The 18826-nt window shown below is 41.0% G+C and overlaps 3 protein-coding genes and 1 non-coding gene across 4 annotated transcripts in view; 1 reads left to right on the top strand and 3 right to left on the bottom strand.

Annotated features, from left to right (window-relative positions):
* Positions 1-645: 645 nt before the first annotated feature.
* Positions 646-700, bottom strand: LOC132897238 (U7 small nuclear RNA). The gene has a single exon (XR_009656288.1). It is a non-coding gene; the product is annotated as a U7 small nuclear RNA (small nuclear RNA).
* A 3756-nt stretch (positions 701-4456) lies between these two features.
* ppp1r3da (protein phosphatase 1, regulatory subunit 3Da) lies at positions 4457-6584 on the bottom strand. The gene is made up of 2 exons (XM_060936877.1): positions 6383-6584; positions 4457-6176 (listed from the first exon to the last, which is right to left on the bottom strand). The coding sequence occupies exons 1-2, from the start codon at positions 6383-6385 to the stop codon at positions 5229-5231; spliced, it is 951 nt and encodes a 316-aa protein (XP_060792860.1). The 5' UTR covers positions 6386-6584; the 3' UTR covers positions 4457-5228.
* A 2896-nt stretch (positions 6585-9480) lies between these two features.
* On the top strand, positions 9481-12543 carry fam217ba (family with sequence similarity 217 member Ba). The gene is made up of 5 exons (XM_060936876.1): positions 9481-9624; positions 9729-9944; positions 10044-10161; positions 10236-10303; positions 10406-12543. The coding sequence occupies exons 2-5, from the start codon at positions 9838-9840 to the stop codon at positions 11736-11738; spliced, it is 1626 nt and encodes a 541-aa protein (XP_060792859.1). The 5' UTR covers positions 9481-9624; positions 9729-9837; the 3' UTR covers positions 11739-12543.
* A 4388-nt stretch (positions 12544-16931) lies between these two features.
* ttll9 (tubulin tyrosine ligase-like family, member 9) overlaps positions 16932-18826 on the bottom strand; it is a 37855-nt gene continuing 35960 nt past the window's right edge. The window contains exons 12-14 of the mRNA XM_060936669.1: positions 17503-17616; positions 17222-17346; positions 16932-17002 (exon numbers count right to left, since the gene is read on the bottom strand). Coding sequence (XP_060792652.1) covers positions 16932-17002; positions 17222-17346; positions 17503-17616 — 310 coding nt within the window. The remainder of the gene's footprint in view (positions 17003-17221; positions 17347-17502; positions 17617-18826) is intronic.

Below are 18826 nucleotides of genomic sequence, written 5' to 3'. Positions count from 1 at the left end.
ATTTGACATAATTGCTAAGTTTTCCCCCCCTCTTAAAAATGTTAAATTTGTGTTTAAATCTTTTTGAACGAGTCATTTAGAGACCAGTGATCCGATACAGTTCACTTCAAAGATTCATTTATAAAAAGGCTCTCATGTACTGCACATAGAAGAAGAAGAAACCTTTATTATTCGTCACATGCACACTTCAAGCACAGTGAAATTCATCCTCTGCATTTAACCCATATGAAGCAGTGAACACACGCACACACACCCAGAGCAGTGGGCAGCCACACCAAAGCACCCAGGGAGCAGTCAGGGGTCAGGTACCTTGCTCAAGGGCACTTCAGCCCAAGGCCGCCCCACATCAACCTAATTGCATGTCTTTGGATTGTGGGGGAAACCGGAGCACCCGGAGGAAACCCATGCAGGCGCGGGGAGAACATGCAAACTCCACACAGAAAGGCCCTCGCCGGCCGCTGGGTTCGAACCCGGAACCTTCTTGCTGTGAGACGACTGTGCTAACCACTACACCACCGTGCCGCCCAAACAGAGCATGCAGTTGAGAACACTGCAATTAAAGGCTTCAGAGGTTCCACTGAGATTTTGAACTCGGAGTCAAAGTCCAGAGTGCTAGCCATTACACCATGGAACCAAAGTAAAAATGTGGGCTTCTTTTTACAAGAAACCTTCTGGACAAATACTAAAAGAGCAAATTTTCCCTTTGGAGTCAAAATAGCTTATTTTGACTCCAAACTTACATGGAAAATTCACATTGTTTTGGAGATAGACTGCTCTATTATGCTTTTGGATCTAAAGAAAAAGAAAGCACAACTTTATTCATCACACAGTTGTGAAATTTCCTCTCTGCATTTAACCCATCAGTGAACATGCACACACAAGCAATGAGCACACACACATACATACATACCCAAAGCAGTGGGCAGCCATGCTAACAGCACCCAGGGAGCAGTTGGGAGTTAGGTGCCTCACTCAAGGGCACCTCAGCCCAAGGCCGTCCCATATTAACCTAACCTGCATGTCTTTGGAAACCAGAGCACCCAGAGGAAACCCATGCAGACACAGGGAGGACATGCAAACTCCACACAGAAAGGCCCTTGCCAGCCGCTGGGTTTGAACCCAGAACCTTCTTGCTGTGAGGCGACAGTGCTAACCACTACACCACCATGCCACCCATAAGAAGAGAATTCAAATAAACTCAAAGTGCAATTAAATATAGATCTTTTGAAGATCATCCAACAAAAAAATGTTTTCTAGAAGAACAAAATTGTGACCTTAATATTCACTTTTGTCCTATATTCTCTAAAGTTGTACATTTGGTTAACAGTCTCCCAGTTCCAGCTTGTTATCCTTTGGTTGATCTTTTTCCGTTCTGGGAATCCCAAGCTCCAAAAGTTGACTTAGATTTAGTCCCTAAAATATCCAAATAAGAGGATAATAGTTGCTACATGCTACAGTCAGCATTAGAACACATTCAACTCCAATACAATCAACACTTACATATATTTACTGATGGTTCAAAAAAAATCTCGATTGTGCATCTGGCGTTGTAATTCCAAGTCTAAACATTCAAAAAGATTATAAAATCTCAAACGATACTATCTTAACAGCTGAGTTAGGCCCTGTCCACACGGCAAACTATATAAAACTATGCACACTAATAAAACTAATTAGTACACACAGAAGGCACGATTTCCTCGCATAGTCGCAGCCATCTTCTTGTTGTTGTTGTGTGTTTGTTCCTGTGAGTGCTTCACGCCGGGTAGAAGAAGGGGTTTATGCGCATGCGTCCTACTTCTTCTATTGTTCTGGTGTCTCCGATGGGACCGTCTTACAGCGCACGTAGAGGTGTGGCATGTGTATTGCATCGTTTTCAGCAAGCGTTGCATTGCCATATGTACCTGATATTTTACTGATCTGTTGCCCATGTGGACGCGATATTTTTTTAAATAAAATCTCGTTGCCGTTGTCGTGTGGATGTAGCCTTAATAGCAATTACAAAGGCCTTGGAACTTTTCATTGATAAATCTCTCCCTCAAAGTGTGATATTTTCTGACTCCTTGTCTGTCCTTCAAAAAATTCAAAAGGAAGATAATGATATAGAATTATTAGATTTCTGATATCTTATGTATCAGTTTAAACATATGGGTGGTAAGGTTGTTTTTTGTTGGATTCCAGCTCATGTGGGTATTATATGAAATTAAATGGCTGATAAATTGGCCAAAAGATCAGTAAATAAAACCTATTATGACATTCATTACCCTTTTACCACTGCAGATACAACCCCGATTCCAAAAAAGTTGGGACAAAGTACAAATTGTAAATAAAAATGGAATGCAATAATTTACAAATCTCAAAAACTGATATTATATTCACAATAGAACATAGACAACATATCAAATGTCGAAAGTGAGACATTTTGAAATTTCATGCCAAATATTGGCTCATTTGAAATTTCATGACAGCAACACATCTCAAAAAAGTTGGGATAGGGGCAATAAGAGGCTGGAAAAGTTAAAGGTACAAAAAAGGAAGAGCTGGAGGACCAAATTGCAACTCATTAGGTCAATTGGCAATAGGTCATTAACATGACTGGGTATAAAAAGAGCATCTTGGAGTGGCAGCGGCTCTCAGAAGTAAAGATGGGAAGAGGATCACCAATCCCCCCCAATTCTGCGCTGACAAATAGTGGAGCAATATCAGAAAGGAGTTCGACAGTGTAAAATTGCAAAGAGTTTGAACATATCATCATCTACAGTGCATAATATCATCAAAAGATTCAGAGAATCTGGAAGAATCTCTGTGCGTAAGGGTCAAGGCCAGAAAACCATACTGGGTGCCCGTGATCTTCGGGCCCTTAGACGGCACTGCATCACATACAGGCATGCTTCTGTATTGGAAATCACAAAATGGGCTCAGGAATATTTCCAGAGAACATTTTCTGTGAACACAATTCACCGTGCCATCCGCCGTTGCCAGCTAAAACTCTATAGTTCAAAGAAGAAGCCGTATCTAAACATGATCCAGAAGCGCAGACGTCTTCTCTGGGCCAAGGCTCATTTAAAATGGACTGTGGCAAAGTGGAAAACTGTTCTGTGGTCAGATGAATCAAAATTTGAAGTTCTTTATGGAAATCATGGACGCCATGTCATTTGGACTAAAGAGGAGAAGGACGACCCAAGTTGTTATCAGCGCTCAGTTCAGAAGCCTGCATCTCTGATGGTATGGGGTTGCATTAGTGCATGTGGCATGGGCAGCTTACACATCTGGAAAGACACCATCAATGCTGAAAGGTATATCCAGGTTCTAGAGCAACATATGCTCCCACCCAGACGACGTCTCTTTCAGGGAAGACCTTGCATTTTCCAACATGACAATGCCAAACCACATACTGCATCAATTACAGCATCATGGCTGCGTAGAAGAAGGGTCTGGGTACTGAACTGGCCAGCCTGCAGTCCAGATCTTTCACCCATAGAAAACATTTGGCGCATCATAAAACGGAAGATACGACAAAAAAGACCTAAGACAGTTGAGCAACTAGAATCCTACATTAGACAAGAATGGGTTAACATTCCTATCCCTAAACTTGAGCAACTTGTCTCTTCAGTCCCCAGACGTTTACAGACTGTTGTAAAGAGAAAAGGGGATGTCTCACAGTGGTAAACATGGCCTTGTCCCAACTTTTTTGACATGTGGTGTTATGAAATTTAAAGTCATCTAATTTTTCTCTTTAAATGATACATTTTCTCAGTTTAAACATTTGATATGTAATCTATGTTCTATTCTGAATAAAATATGGAATTTTGAAACTTCCACATCATTGCATTCCGTTTTTATTTACAATTTGTCCCAACTTTTTTGGAATCGGGGTTGTATAACAAAACATATCAAAGATGTTATTTTTACAATATGGCAAGACAGATGGGATAACTCACTCAAACTGGTAGATTCTTCTACCAACTAGAACCAAATATTACAACACATACCACATATTCTGACAAAAACAGAAACAAACAAAGGATAATTACAAGACTTAGATTTGAAAAATGTCTACTTAATGATACACTATTTCTTTAAAAAAAAATCAATGTACAACTTGTGGTGTAAAAGAAAATGTCAAACACTTGCTTCTAGATTGTACCAAATATCCAAACTTTCATGATAAAATCATAAAAAAAGAGAAATAAACAATTAGAAATTAATATTAAAAATTTACTATTACATAAAGAATTTTATGATGACATTTATAGGTTTATTATTGGAAAAGAAATATTTAATTTTGGAAAAAAGAAACTCGTATTTAATGTGTGTGCTTGGTCACAATATGAGAACTAGCAGTTCAAATACTTATAGGACGCCAAATCACTTCGAGTGGGAGCGTCCCTAAAAGAAGCTCAAGTCAAGCACAAAGCTCTTCATTACCAAGGGGAAAAAACACACACACAGTGTGGGGTGGAGTAAATAATTTATTGCTTCAACAAAACTGAGTTTAATGTAATCTATCGACTTATACTGTAACTATTTCCCAGGCACTTCAGATAAAAGAGGGTTTGGCAAATGACTTAGAGGTTTATAACTTTTTTTTTTGTAAAGAAAAATTAATATATCATCTGCATTCTATTCAGTAGTTTCAGCTTACAAGTTACACAAATACTGCATCATATTTTGCCATGTGATAAAAAGTCAGGCTGATGGCACAGCTGTATAAAACTGTAAAGGTATACAAGTGGGGTAGTTACCTGGATACCCGAGTTGTGAGTCTTTCAAAAACTGTGTCAGATGTTTTGGCAAACAATTTGTTACTCACTTTTAATACAACAAACGTGCTGGTGAATAGCAAACACTTTGTGGCCACTTTATTAGGTTAAATGTATATAGTGCTAAAACCTAAGCAACATTCCTGTACCTGAGACACTCCCTACCACTACCACACACACACCACTACCATGTTAGTGTCACTGATATGCTGAGAATGGTCCACCACCCTAATGATACTATATCTTGTCAGGGACTGTCCTGTGATAGTCCCTTTACAGTGATGAAAAGGTAATTAACTTTTCATCTTTTTAACAAAGTGCATCCAAATTTAATATATAAAAACGCTTCCAAGTAGGCTAAATTTACTAAATGTATACCTACAAAGTGCATTTAAGTTTACCAAATAAAAAGGCAGGTGTAGTGAATAAAGTGGCCACCGATTGTATATGCACAGTGTCTCAGGGCACTCAGACAAAATGTATCATGCTATGTTCACATTCCTTGGGCACAGGAATATTGTAGCTCTGGCAAACTAACTTGTAATTTTGTCCCTCATTGTTGTCCCAAAACTGATTGCCCTGCACTTTATAACAGATCGCAAACTCCAGCACTGCTCCAGGGTGGAGGATGAACGGTGGAACTGGAAGATGGAACCGAAAACCGTCACAGTTACATCCACTTGAATGGCCTTCCAAGTATTTATTGGCAACCCAGTAAGCCTTGGACTCAGCACAGCTCTTCCAGTTTGTGAAAGAGTAACGAATTGTAACCTCTTTCTCAAAGGCCAGGTTCACCACTTGGACGATCCCAATGATGCCCGGCTCATAGCATAAAACGCGTTCCAAGCACACTTGCTGGTTGTACAAACGGTCCAGGAAATTTGAACAGTCACCAGGTTGCTCAGGGAACACAGGTTTCAAATAGGGTAGAGAAATCTCCAAGCCCTTGTTGGCTGCCAATTCTGCATTCATCAAAAGTCTAAACAAAACATGCTCTGGTACAAACGGATCTTCTCCACTTTTGAAAACCTTAACATTTTCTAGGTCCATTCCCAGCGAGTCCACAAATCGGACCCCGATTCTACGACTGAGCCTCCGCCTTTCCGAAGGTGACGGTAGAGACTGGGACCGTCTCTGGATGATGGGCGTGGGAGGGGGTTCACAGGAGAAACTATGGCCTAATGGTCTCAGTTGTGACGTTGTGGGACTAGGTGGACGAATTTTTACAGGTTTTCTCTCTGCTTTGGTGTTTGGCCATGCTTTGTCTCTAAGGTTCAGAGAAGAAGCTTGCTTTGAGATATCTGACACCCCAACAAAATATAGCTCATCATCTGATTCTCCTGAGGATGTATTTTCCTGGCTGTGTGTTGAAGAATAAGCCATATCCAGAGTGCAACAAAGCTTTTTTTTTAACACCTGGAGGTAAATAAAATGCATTACTTGTTATTCAGTTTCATTTCTCAGTGAGCACATTTAAAACAAAGCAATGTCAAATCCACGCTTGTTGCCTGAGCAAAAATCAGGTGCAATGCATTTTTCAGGTTTTTCGCTACTTCAGTAATTCCGCATATCTTTGAAATGTCACCGGGAAGCAGTTTGTGCGTCATATCATATCGGCTCACCATAAACTTCCGATCCGATGTATTTTGTTATTTCTTTCATCTGTAGATCCTCCAGTAGTGTTTATATATTACATCGTTGGCAAAAGAATGATGAATGTCATATATATACATATATATTAAACTGCACCACTTAAACCTTACACATTGCTCAAACTGCGCAAAGCCTGCAGAAGTGTCCAGCCAAACAGGCACACACAAGAGGTGTCATTCGCGAAAGAATCGACTCTTTGAACCGACTCTTTAATATGAAGGTTTGGAGCCGACTCCATCCATGCATCCATCCATTATCTGTAGCTGCTTATCCTGTTCTACAGGGTCACAGGCAAGCTGGAGCCTATCCCAGCTGACTGTGGGTGAGAGGCGGGGTACACCCTGGACAAGTCGCCAGGTCATCACAGGGCTGACACATAGACACAGACAACCATTCACACTCACATTCACACCTACGGTCAATTTAGAGCCACCAGTTAACCTAACCTGAATGTCGTTGGACTGTGGGGGAAACCGGAGCACCCGGAGGAAACCCACGCGGACACAGGGAGAACATGCAAACTCCACACAGAAAGGCCCTCGCCGGCCACTGGGCTCGAACCCAGAACCTTCTTGCTGTGAGGCGACAGTGCTAACCACTGATCGTGTTAAATAATGCTGCTGAGAAATCATTGAACTTGATTTTATACAGTCTATGGACGTGACATGACCCGAGTGATTACTGATAGACTGTCTCAGTGTCACCTGTGAAAAAAACAATCACGTTTTAGAAAAGAAAAGAAAAAAACATCCACTTTCAAAGCTGCTTCATAGTAACGAGGACCTTGAGGACACCACCGTGCTGCCCGACTCGTACATGAAAACTTTTTACTTTTTTTGTAATGCTGTTACATTTGCAGTGTGATTTAATTAAAACGCTTCCACAGAAACTCTTTTCATAATATGAGCTTTTAGTGAGGGTGAGTGGTATGAATCTCTGTATGATAGCTGCTTGCTGAAGTAAAATCAGAGATGGACAGTAACGAAGTACATTTACTTGAGTACTGTACTTAAGTACACTTTTTGAGTATCTGTCCTTTACTTGAGTATTGATTTTTTTGGAAACTTATGACTTTAACTTCACTATATTTGAAAGACAAATATCGTACTTTTCACTCCACTACATTTCTATCAAGGTCCTCATTACTATGAAGCAGCTTTGAAAGTGGATGTTTTTTTTCTTTTCTTTTCTAAAACGTGATTGTTTTTTTCACAGGTGACACTTGAAACAGTCTATCAGTAATCACTAGGGTCATGTCACATCCATAGACTGTATAAAATCAAGATCAATGATTTCTCAGCAGCGTTATTTAACACGATCAGTTGATGGCAGAATGGAAGGAGGCGGTTCTTCTGGAGAACACACACACTCATGGCTATACCGAGAACCCATGTTTCAGTTTTCGAAAGGATTAAAGATTCGTTTCGTTTTAAATGTTTGCCGAAAACGAACCACATCACGGCCTACAAAAACTCGCCGTCTGACCTGCGGAAGCATATTGAGGGATGTAAACGTTTTATTCCAAGACAAAGCTTGCAATGAAGTTGTCTGTGCTTTTAGAGCTGGCGATAACATTACAATAGCTATGCAGTCTGGTTAGTCAAATTACTTTCTATGGATTTGCCTGCCAAGTTGCCGTAGCCTTGTCCACGGCTAACAATAACATGTAGCAAGTTAACTTGGACACTGTTAGTTAGCATGTAAAAATGGAGTTACGCTAACATGAATAACGTTAACTTATCTGAAGTCCTTTCAGAAATATGTTTTAGGATAATCTTGCCAAATAAACAAAATGTAGAAATCTTTATTTTCTAGTAGCGTTAGCTACCCAATATGATTTCGAGTTTATAAAGAGTTTGCTAGCATGTCAGGTGGAGCTTCACTGACTAGCTAGCTTAACGTTAAACCACCATGATGGCACAGCATGCGTTCATTTTTGTGAATTCACATTTCTGTCTTTGGTCGTGGCGTTAGGTTTTGTACGCGTTGTGGCAATAATACAACAATGCGTTGACAGAAAATGGGCTTTTAATACTTAAGTAGTTTTAAAAGCAAGTACTTTAACTTAAGTAAAAATTTGACTGGACAACTATCGGAGTGGGCGGCACGGTGGTGTAGTGGTTAGCGCTGTCGCCTCACAGCAAGAAGGTCCGGGTTCGAGCCCCGTGGCCAGCGAGGGCCTTTCTGTGTGGAGTTTGCATGTTCTCCCCGTGTCCGCGTGGGTTTCCTCCGGGTGCTCCGGTTTCCCCCACAGTCCAAAGACATGCAGGTTAGGTTAACTGGTGACTCTAAATTGAGCGTAGGTGTGAATGTGAGTGTGAATGGTTGTCTGTGTCTATGTGTCAGCCCTGTGATGACCTGGCGACTTGTCCAGGGTGTACCCCGCCTTTCGCCTGTAGTCAGCTGGGATAGGCTCCAGCTTGCCTGCGACCTGTAGAACAGGATAAAGCGGCTAGAGATAATGAGATGAGATGAGAACTATCGGAGTAACATTTGACCAGCGGGATCTGTACTTTGACTTAAGTTATGAAGTTGGGTACTTTGTCCACCTCTGAGTAAAATTAGCTTTTAGCTAATTAGTCATGGTTTAGGGTATCAAGCGGTGACAGTTATATTAAATATATAACTAATATATTATATTATAAATATATAATATACAATTTCGTTTGTGAAAATATTCTACATTTAGAAATTAAAAGAAACATGCCAATGGTTAAGTTTGGGAGCCAAAAGAGTCTGTTCTCATTGGTGAGTTGACAAAATGACCCGACTCCGTAAAGAGTCAGAATCAGTTATCACAAGCACGCGCGTACGTGCACGCACACACGGAAGATGCGTGACAGCTGCACCGCTGCTTTATGGGTAATGAAGTTCCTTACACATTCAAAAAAATCAGTAAGTAGCTTTTCTGAACACTACCTCGAACTTATTTTAGTGGCTATAAACCATGAGAGTGTAATGACTTTCTGTTTGTATTGACCGTACGGACAGGTGTCATGGTCTTTCGGCAAAACTATCCAAACGCTTGATTTCATTTCACGATATACTTCATTTCCCGTCATGCAAAGCGTTACAGCAGTACTGTCGGTCCATGGAGAAGGTAAACAAGGTTGAAAAAGCCTTCAGTGATAACTGATAATTTAATACATTGACGGTATGTCTTATAGTTACGCTTAAGCTCGGCTGTTGGTATGAAGATGTTTACCTGGAGGTAGATTTTACAAATATACCCCACGGGGAAGGTATTTACAGCAATATTTACGAATTGTTCAGACCTTTATTAACCTGCTGTTGTTTTTGTTTATCGTTTCCAAGCATGCAGTGATTACAATGTCGTGACATTCTGCAATGAAGACAGCAGGAAGAGTTCACTGGTTTAAATGGGACATTTCTTGGGATCATTAACCCTGACGGATTTGTTGCAATGGGACCCATTCTACAAGAACGAACCACATCGACAATCCTGAAGAAGGTACCAGTTAAAGAGAAGGTTAGAGTGAAAAATTCAGAAAATACTGCGATTGATACCAGGTACGAATCTTGAGATTGGGACTATGAAGCCCTTCATTTTACCTATACCAGATTGCATAGACAGACCCTCTTCTCATTCATATTTATTTGTGGTTTCAGCAACAATAAAACAGCAAGCGAAGTCAGTCAAACCCAGAAACCTCAGAAGAAAACAAGCTCGTTGCATAAGAATGTCATTTCAAGGCAGGACATGGAGCCCATGCACAGAGCTGAAATTGTAAGTTTGTCTTTTTACATAGAGAACATGCAAAAATAATGTATAATGATTTCACCTTTACTGTGATTTATCAGAAGGTCCAACACAGCAACCGAACAAAGCATGTCAAGAGCCCTAACACTGGTACATACAAGATGCTCCAGTGAGTGTTTTTTTTTTTTTAAACCGGCAATGAATTTATCTATTTTGTGTACCACTGTATGTTTCCCCCCCCAAACCTCGGATGTGCTCTGTATGTTTATAGTACACAGTTTGAAGCTGATGTAAAGCATCCAAGGTCCAAGCCATCTCCATCAGAATGGGAAGAGAAGAGGCAGAAGGTGCAGCACCAGTCCCCATGCTGCATTCAGGTTGAGCAAAACTATGCAGCCCGAGAAAAGAGCCGGCGTGCTTTATCACTTCCGCTGGCTCCTCATCAGATCCGCTTGCCCGAGACTGTCCGAGACCTTGGGTCCCTGCACCTCCTGGAGCACAAAGAGGATGACACAGACAGTGCCAGTGACCTGTCCGATTCAGAGAGGCTCCCTGTGCTGCCTTCTCCCTGCACCCCTCCTCAGCTCAATCTCAGAGCAGAAATCGTTGACTCATTGGACCTGCATCCACATATCCCAGGCCCCAGGCCAGTACAAACAGAAAGTGATGCCTACAATTATCCTGATTTCCTACCTCCACCTTTCAACACCTGGAGCCTGAGGCAACTTGCCATCTTCTTGAACACGGAGGGGAAACATGCACCGCGTCCCAAACCAGTTGGCCAGCTTGAGGTGTTCCTGGAACGTTTACTGCAGCTAGAGTGGCGCCAGATCCAGACCATTCAGAATGAGAGCAGCCAACCCACGGCAACCAGTGTACGTTCTAGAGTTCGTGCCCCTAATGGCCCACAAATATCCAGCCTTAATCGGCCTCACACTGCACCGCCTACTCGCCTCAGCTCCCCCAAAAGCATGCGCCAGAGTCAGCGCCCTTTCCCTTTAACTCTCCTATCATCCCTGGGCAGCCAATCATCATGCCAGCTCTCTCGCTGCCTCTACTGCCATGTACGCTACCCACTGTGCAATGGTAGCTGTTCTTCATATACCTACCAGCGGCATTCCCGCCTCAGTCCGCTGCTGGAGCGCAAAACTTCACCCAGCATTACGCACAAAAGAAGCAATAGTGAAAGTAGGGCTTCAGCCTTGGAAAACAAAGCGATGGGTCGACCTCACTGTCCTGTAAGCCCAAAAATCCACCAAAAACAAATGGAGGCTGTTGGAAATCTGCAAAACGTTTCTCAGGAGCTGAGTATGAAGAGCAAAAGACAACCTTCAGCCTGGAAAGGGCACAATGGGAAGGCTGCTGAAGCAGAGAGTCCCAAAGATCCACCTGTGGGAGCAAGAAGTGCACTTGACAAACGTGTTGTTGCTGCTAATAAACGAGACATCCGTCTTTCAGGAAGGAGGGAACAAAAAGAAGGGCAGCGGACAGAGATTGGGGGCGGTGGTGCAATGGCTGGGGTTAAAAGAGTGGTCAGTGAAAATAACAACATTAAAGGGAGCAGGGCAGATAGAAAGCTAAAAAATGCCCACTTGTCCAAATAAAAGGATTACAATATAATCATCAAAAACTTAACAGCCTGAGTACACAATATGTGTCACAGTAGGCATTTAGCTGCAAAATAATATTTTGCATTGTATTTATTACTTTAGTAGTGTTTTTTTTTTTTTTTTTTAAATAGCGGCTGAATTTTGTGTCAGTTTTGAAAGATGTAATTGTTCAGTTTTATAAGTTTATCCTTTGTTTTGCAAATGAAGGTTATTTATTTAATATGTGAAATTTTTAATAAATTTTATTTGGACGTAAGTCCTGGATAAAGACAGTTCTTGTAAATGTTTTCCTAAAATCTTAATTTACACTTAAGGCCTATACATGATAAATCTGATTAAGATGTGAACATTAGTGTTGAAGTCATTTCTGCTATCCTGTTGCCAGCAACCTGTAATTTAAAGTTTGTTTGGACCTAATATAGTACTAAGATATATTAAAGAATGTATATTTTTGACATGAATAATGAATGTTTTGTAATGGCTATATGTATTTTTGTAATGTCTTGTATAGAAGGGCTTTTCTCTGTTGAATTTAAGCAATCGTTTTTTGCTATTTTGTCCGTCTTTGTCTTATTTATTGCCCTTTGGTACTTGTTAAACAACATGTGTATATATTGCCTGATCATGTATATTTGGGGCACTCTGTATTTTGAGCAATATCTCGTATTAGCTAGCTGGAGTTTAATGTTCTGTTGTGGTATGTTAAGGAGATGCAGTTGTTTATGTATGTTCTACAACCCCAATTCCAAAAAAGTTGGGATGCTGTGTAAAGCATAAATAAAAACAGAATACAAATCCTTTTTGACTTGTATTCAAATGAATACAATACAAAGACAAGATGTTTTAATGTTCAAACATAAATTTTGTTTTTTTGTAAATATCCATTCATTCTGAATTTGATGCCTGCAACACTTTCCAAAAAAGTTGGGACGGGGCAACCAAAGATTGGGAAGGTTGTGAAATGCTCAAAAACATGTTTGGAACATTGTACAGGTTAACTGGTAATTGTAAAGACTCAATCATTCGTAAGCAAGGATGAAGCGAGGTTCACTTTCACTTTGTGAAAAACTGCATGGGCAAACAACAATGTAAGAACGTTTTTCAGTGTACAGTTACAAGCAATTTAGCGACACCAACAACAATCCATAATATCAAAAGATTCAGAAAATCCAGAGAAATCTCTACATGTAAGGGGTAAGGCCAAAAAATCAACACTGAAACGCCTGTGACCTTCAATCCCTGTCCAACATGACCGACATGATTGTATAAAGGATATTACTACATGGGCTTGGGAATACTGTGGGGGGAAAAAAACATGTAAACACAGTTTGTCACTGCATCTGCAATGCAAAGTGAAAGCCATATATCAACATCCAGAAATGCCGCTGAATTCTCTGGGCCCAAGCTTATCTGAAATGGACTGATACAAAGTGGAAAATGTGCTGTGGTCTGACAAGTCCACATTTCCATAAACAATTTGAACTCATGGGCATTGCGTCCCCCGGACTAAAGAAGAAAAGGACCATCCAGATTGTTACCAGCACAAAGTTCAAAAGCCATCACCTGTGATGGTATGGGGAATGGGCGTTAGTTCCCATGTTATGGGTAACTTGCATATCTGTGAAGCACCATTATTGCTGAAAAGTACATACAGGTTTTGGAGCAACATATGCTGCCATCCAGATACTGTCATTTTCAGGGATGTCCCTGCTTATTCCAGTAAGACAATGTGAAGCCACTTTCTGCACATACAATAGTGTGGCTTTGTAGTAAACGAGTGCTGGTGCTAAACTGGCCTGCCTGCTTGCCTCTCATTGAAAATGTGTGGTGCATTATCCCCTTCGGGTATAATTGTACACATGAATTTCCGTAGCATGAAGTTCCATAGCATTTTCTCTTGTGTCCAAAGGGGATATGAAGCGCAAAATATGACAATGGAGACCCTGGATTGTTGAGCAACTGAAGCCGTATATCAGGCAAGAATAAGAAAGAATTTTACATTCAAAACTTCAACACTTACTGAGTGTTGGTAAAAGAAAAGGTGATGTAACATACTGGTAAACATGCTGCTGTCCCAACTTTTTTGGAACATGTTGCAGGCATCAAATTCAGAATGAATGTATATTTACAAAAAATTCAATGTTTATCAGTTTGAACATTAAATATTTTGTCTTTGTATTGTATTCAATTGAATACAGATTGAAAAGGATTTACTTTTTACACGGTGTCCCAACTCTTTTGGAATCAGGGTTGTAGATTTTCAGTTTACAGTTTGTTCTTTGGTAATATAAAAAATGTATTTTTAGGAGCATGTCTATTATTTGTGTATCCTTGTCTCCATTTTATTTCTCTGAAAAAAAGCATACGGTTGTTTATTCTCTTTTGGTGCTGCTTGTATTAATTTTATTGGAAAAGTAATGGTAGTGACTGAACTGTGAAGATTTATAGATAAACACCTTACTTAATGTTGGATGGTGCCTGAGTGAGGTAGTAGGTTACTTGCTACTGTATTTTCTGCACTTAAACTTTTACTATTTTATTTTGAATGTGGGCGGCGCGGTGGTGTAGTGGTTAGCGCTGTCGCCTCACAGCAAGAAGGTCCGGGTTCGAGCCCCGTGGCCGGCGAGGGCCTTTCTGTGCGGAGTTTGCATGTTCTCCCCGTGTCCGTGTGGGTTTCCTCCGGGTGCTCCGGTTTCCCCCACAGTCCAAAGACATGCAGGTTAGGTTAACTGGTGACTCTAAATTGACCGTAGGTGTGAATGTGAGTGTGAATGGTTGTCTGTGTCAGCCCTGTGATGACCTGGTGACTTGTCCAGGGTGTACCCCGCCTTTCGCCCGTAGTCAGCTGGGATAGGCTCCAGCTTGCCTGTGACCCTGTAGAACAGGATAAAGCGGCTAGAGATAATGAGATGAGATGAGATTTTGAATGTGTGTCAAAGGCATTCAACAGGGAAAAACATGTTCATGTACCATTGGGTTTGTATTTTGCGGAGACAAAATGTCAGTAAAGGTTAATGCAGTATTTTATGAGAAACATTACAAAAGTATTCTTGACCTTATCAGATTATACCTTTCATGTCTCCTTTGCTTATCATTCTTTTACACATCAGTTCACAGTTGAGTCACTGGATATTGAAATGTACCGTATGTCCAAATATAAATACAATTAGAAACGGACTATATACAAATTAAATGGGTAGAATATGTACAATGCCTTGCATAAGTACTCCCCTGAACCTTCCACATTTTTCATTACAACCTGGAATTGATATGGAATTTCTTAGGATTATATGCATGAATCATAACCCATGATTTTGAAGTTAGAAAAATCCATAGTTTGCCAAAATATTTACAAATACAAAACGTAACAGCGGTGGTTGCATAAGTGTTCACCCTCCTTGGTGTGAAACCCCTAAATTAGTTCTAACACAACCAGTTGCTATCAGAAGGCACATAATTAGTAGAAGTTTGCCTGTGAGCAATTAAAGTGTCACATGATCTAAATATAAATACACCGATTCCTGTTTCTCTACTGGCAGCATTGATTTTAGTTTTATTGTTTCCACATCTGCCACTTCATTGCAGATCCCTTTCCACTCTAAAATGCATAAGAGGAGCTTCTTTATGAAACTGGTACACTGTAGAACAGCCCAGAAACCCACTTGGGCTGATGTACCATAAAGTGAGTCAGGCATTCAAAAAACATTACATTAGATGGAGGATTGAGTTTGACTTTGCCAAGGTGGCCTTTACGCTGGCTTACAATTCATTAACCAAATTAGTCCTCTGCTGGCTACAGTTCCTCCTTTGGTCATACCACAGTGATGCATGCCTTGCTTTTTCAAGCAGTGCTTGGCATCATATCAGTTGTCCACTTTACTCCCCACTCAGGGTAGCTTGCTGAATACGTAATAGTCCTTTCTTAGCCTACAAGGCAAGTTCTTTGTGTCACAGTTGGCATTATGCTCCAGTTAGGGCAATGTTGCATAAGTGCTTGTTGAAGATGCTTCAGTCACAAGCAAATTGAGCACTGACCCAATGCCATCAGGGTTTGGCAACATAAACAACTCACCATATAGGACATTAAGAAACTGGAAGTTTGTTTTATAAAAAAGTTATGATCTTAGTCATTTTGCATTTGCAGATGAATCACACACAAAGAAGCAGTAACAAACTAGATAGAACTAGACGCCAACGGTGTCGATGGGGATGCTTCCGCCTGGTAGACTACACGCCTTATTAAGTTGTGATTTGGGGATGGACATTTGACCTCACAGTAATCTTGACCTGTGACCTTTTAACCTCAAAATCTAATCAGTTCATGTTTGTCCCAAAGCGCACAAATGGTGAAAGTTTGGCGAAATTCCTTTCATCAGCCTTTGAGATATCGCGTTCACAAGGTTCCGGGATGGACGCATACACGGACGTTAGACCTTTTGATCTCAAAATCTAATCAGTTTATCCTTGTCCCCAAATGCACAAATTATGAAAGTTTGGTGAAATTCCTTTGATTTGCCTTGGAGATATTGTGGTCACAAGGTTTTTGGACAGACATTTGACCTCACAGTGACCTTGATCTTAGACCTTTTGATCTCAAAATCTAACAAGTTTATCTTTGTCCCCAAATGCACAAATTGTAAAAGTTTGGTGAAATTCCTTTGATTTGCCTTGGAGATATTGTGGTCACAAGGTTTTCGGACAGACTTTTGACCTCACAGTGACTTTTTGATCTCAAAATCTAATCAGTTCATGTTTGTCCCAAAGCACACAAATGGTGAAAGTTTGGTGAAATTCCTTTCATTAGCCTTGGAGATATCGCGTTCACAAGGTTTCGGGATGGATGCACGGATGGACGGACGCACGCACGGACAACCCGAAAACATAATGCCTCCTGCACCTTACGGTGGCGGAGGCATAAAAATGCCAACACAAACAGTTATACCATAACAATTTTGTGGCAGTGGAGGACAGTGTTGCTGCCTCACAGTTCCAGGGTCACCAGTTCAACCCTGAGTCGGCTAAGATAAATAGCTCATAGGTATGGAGGAACTAGAACTAGCATCAAATAGTCAGGCCCCTAAGTTCATGGTCATGAGGTGATGACTTTGCAATTAGTACGAGTAAAACTTGACTAGTTCTGGAAGAAGTCTGGAACATAAGGAAGTAAAATAGTGCATAGATTTTTATTCATATTTTCTTCTGTCCTGTAAGCGGCTTCAAGAGCTGTTGCAGCTGTTTCGTCCGATCATTCACACAGCCTGTTACAACAGAGGCAGCAAAATACAGATTAACACAATTCATGCCAGTGATATATGAAACACAGGATACTGAAAACTGTGAGAAATACAAGAAGGTATTTGTCAATGAATTAATTTCAGATTTTCAGTAGCTCACAGAGCGAAATGTACAATAACTAGCCATGTATTGTACTGATGATAATTCTTAAACTACTGTTTAGATACTATTAAAGTAATCACCAAGACGTGTGTTAGCCATTTGGTAGGTGCCTCCCAGAGCCTCCAAGCCCACATCTTCCCTGTACACTGGGCCATCATTCCACATGAGGTCAAAACCCCCAACCTGCTTTTCTTTGCCAGTAAGACTGAAAGTAAAAGCACAGTTCTGAATGGCAATGCATTCTGTACACATTTTAGTTAATAAGCGTGGTTTATTTAACATTGTAAAATAGCAACATGTTTGCAGCTGATAATCCCACCAGTTAAGATATTTTACATTTAAATATTTTGGCACATCATACCAGCCTTCCATGTCCACAATGTGCAAAGTGTCCTCCAGCAGTCTATACTTCAGCGCATAATCCTCTTGACTGCTAGCAGTGAGAGAGGGAGAAGCATTCACCTCAATCAGCCACCTGCAGTGAGGCAAGCAGAATACATACTGCGAGTGAGTTTGCTATTGTGGGTGAACTTGCAAATGTAATATGATTTTCATAGCATCAGTCTAGCAAGAAATGGGCTGAAGGATTAAGAAAATACTTTTAAAAAGTTACAACAAACACAAATTTAAATTGAACACTGAATTCATGGAAAATTTGCTTTTTTTTTTTACACCTTGCAAAATCGATTTCTTATGCAATCTCACAATATCCAAAACTACAAGTTTCATTAAAGCTTTTCTAAAGACAAATTCAAGGGTTTTTTTTCCCCCAGCACCATCCATCCATCACCTGTAGCCACTTATCCTGTCCTACAGGGTCGCGGGCAAGCTGGAGTCTATCCCAGCTGACTATGGGCGAGAGGCAGGGTACACCCTGGACAAGTCGCCAAGTCATCGCAGGGCTAACACATAGGCAACCATTCACGCTTACACCTACGGCCAATTTAGAGCCACCAATTAGCCTAACCTGCATGCCTTTGGACTGTGGGAGAAACCAGAGCACCCGGAGGAAACCCATGCGAACATGGGGAGAGCATGTAAACTCCACACAGAAAGGCCCTCGTCGGCTGCTGGGCTCGAACCCAGGACCCTCTTACTGTGAGGCGACAGTGCTAACCACTACACCACCATGCCGCCCAGCACCATCTGTGTATAAAATTGTGTTCAGTCTAACAAATTTTATTATTTAAAATCAATATACAAGGCAGTATATTAGGAGCTAATATATATATAGTAGCCAAGGTAGTGCCTAAATTTCTGTAAACACCACAAAACTAAGTTGAATGAGATTGTCATGGTAGTGCAGAACTACACTACCCATCAGCCCCTGCATGTCACAAGAGACTGTCACCACCTCTGTCTCCTTACGCCTTATTCAGCACCCTATTTAGCTTTTATTGGCTGTGTGTTTCTTTGTCAGGGTTTTTTCATGTGCTACTCATGTTATCAGGTGGTTCTATTTCGTTTCTACTGACCGCCAGAGGCGGTGCTTTCAGCACATGGATATCCATCACACGAACGTGCAGGTCGAGTAATAGTAACAACAAAGTCACGTGTGACCTGGGTGACGTCACCCCGTGACCCCGGCATAAAAGGCCGGTAAACCCAGGAAGTGACCTCTTACATCTTCTCGCGTTTGCAGGTTGCGAGTTGGATTGAAATTTGGACAAAGCGCTGTGGTAGTT

This window comes from Neoarius graeffei, chromosome 13, assembly GCF_027579695.1.
Source record: "Neoarius graeffei isolate fNeoGra1 chromosome 13, fNeoGra1.pri, whole genome shotgun sequence".
Lineage (NCBI taxonomy): Eukaryota > Metazoa > Chordata > Actinopteri > Siluriformes > Ariidae > Neoarius > Neoarius graeffei.
The sequence above is the reverse complement of the archived record's forward strand: the minus strand, read 5'-3'. Positions and strand labels throughout refer to the sequence as shown.

Excerpts from the sequence above, each read along its gene's own strand:
- fam217ba (XM_060936876.1), top strand. The coding sequence starts at position 9,838 with ATGGGACCCATTCTACAAGAACGAACCACATCGACAATCCTGAAGAAG. Across the intron at positions 9,945-10,043 it reads AATACTGCGATTGATACCAG|CAACAATAAAACAGCAAGCG; the intron begins GTACGAATCTTG and ends TTGTGGTTTCAG. Across the intron at positions 10,162-10,235 it reads CCATGCACAGAGCTGAAATT|AAGGTCCAACACAGCAACCG; the intron begins GTAAGTTTGTCT and ends GTGATTTATCAG.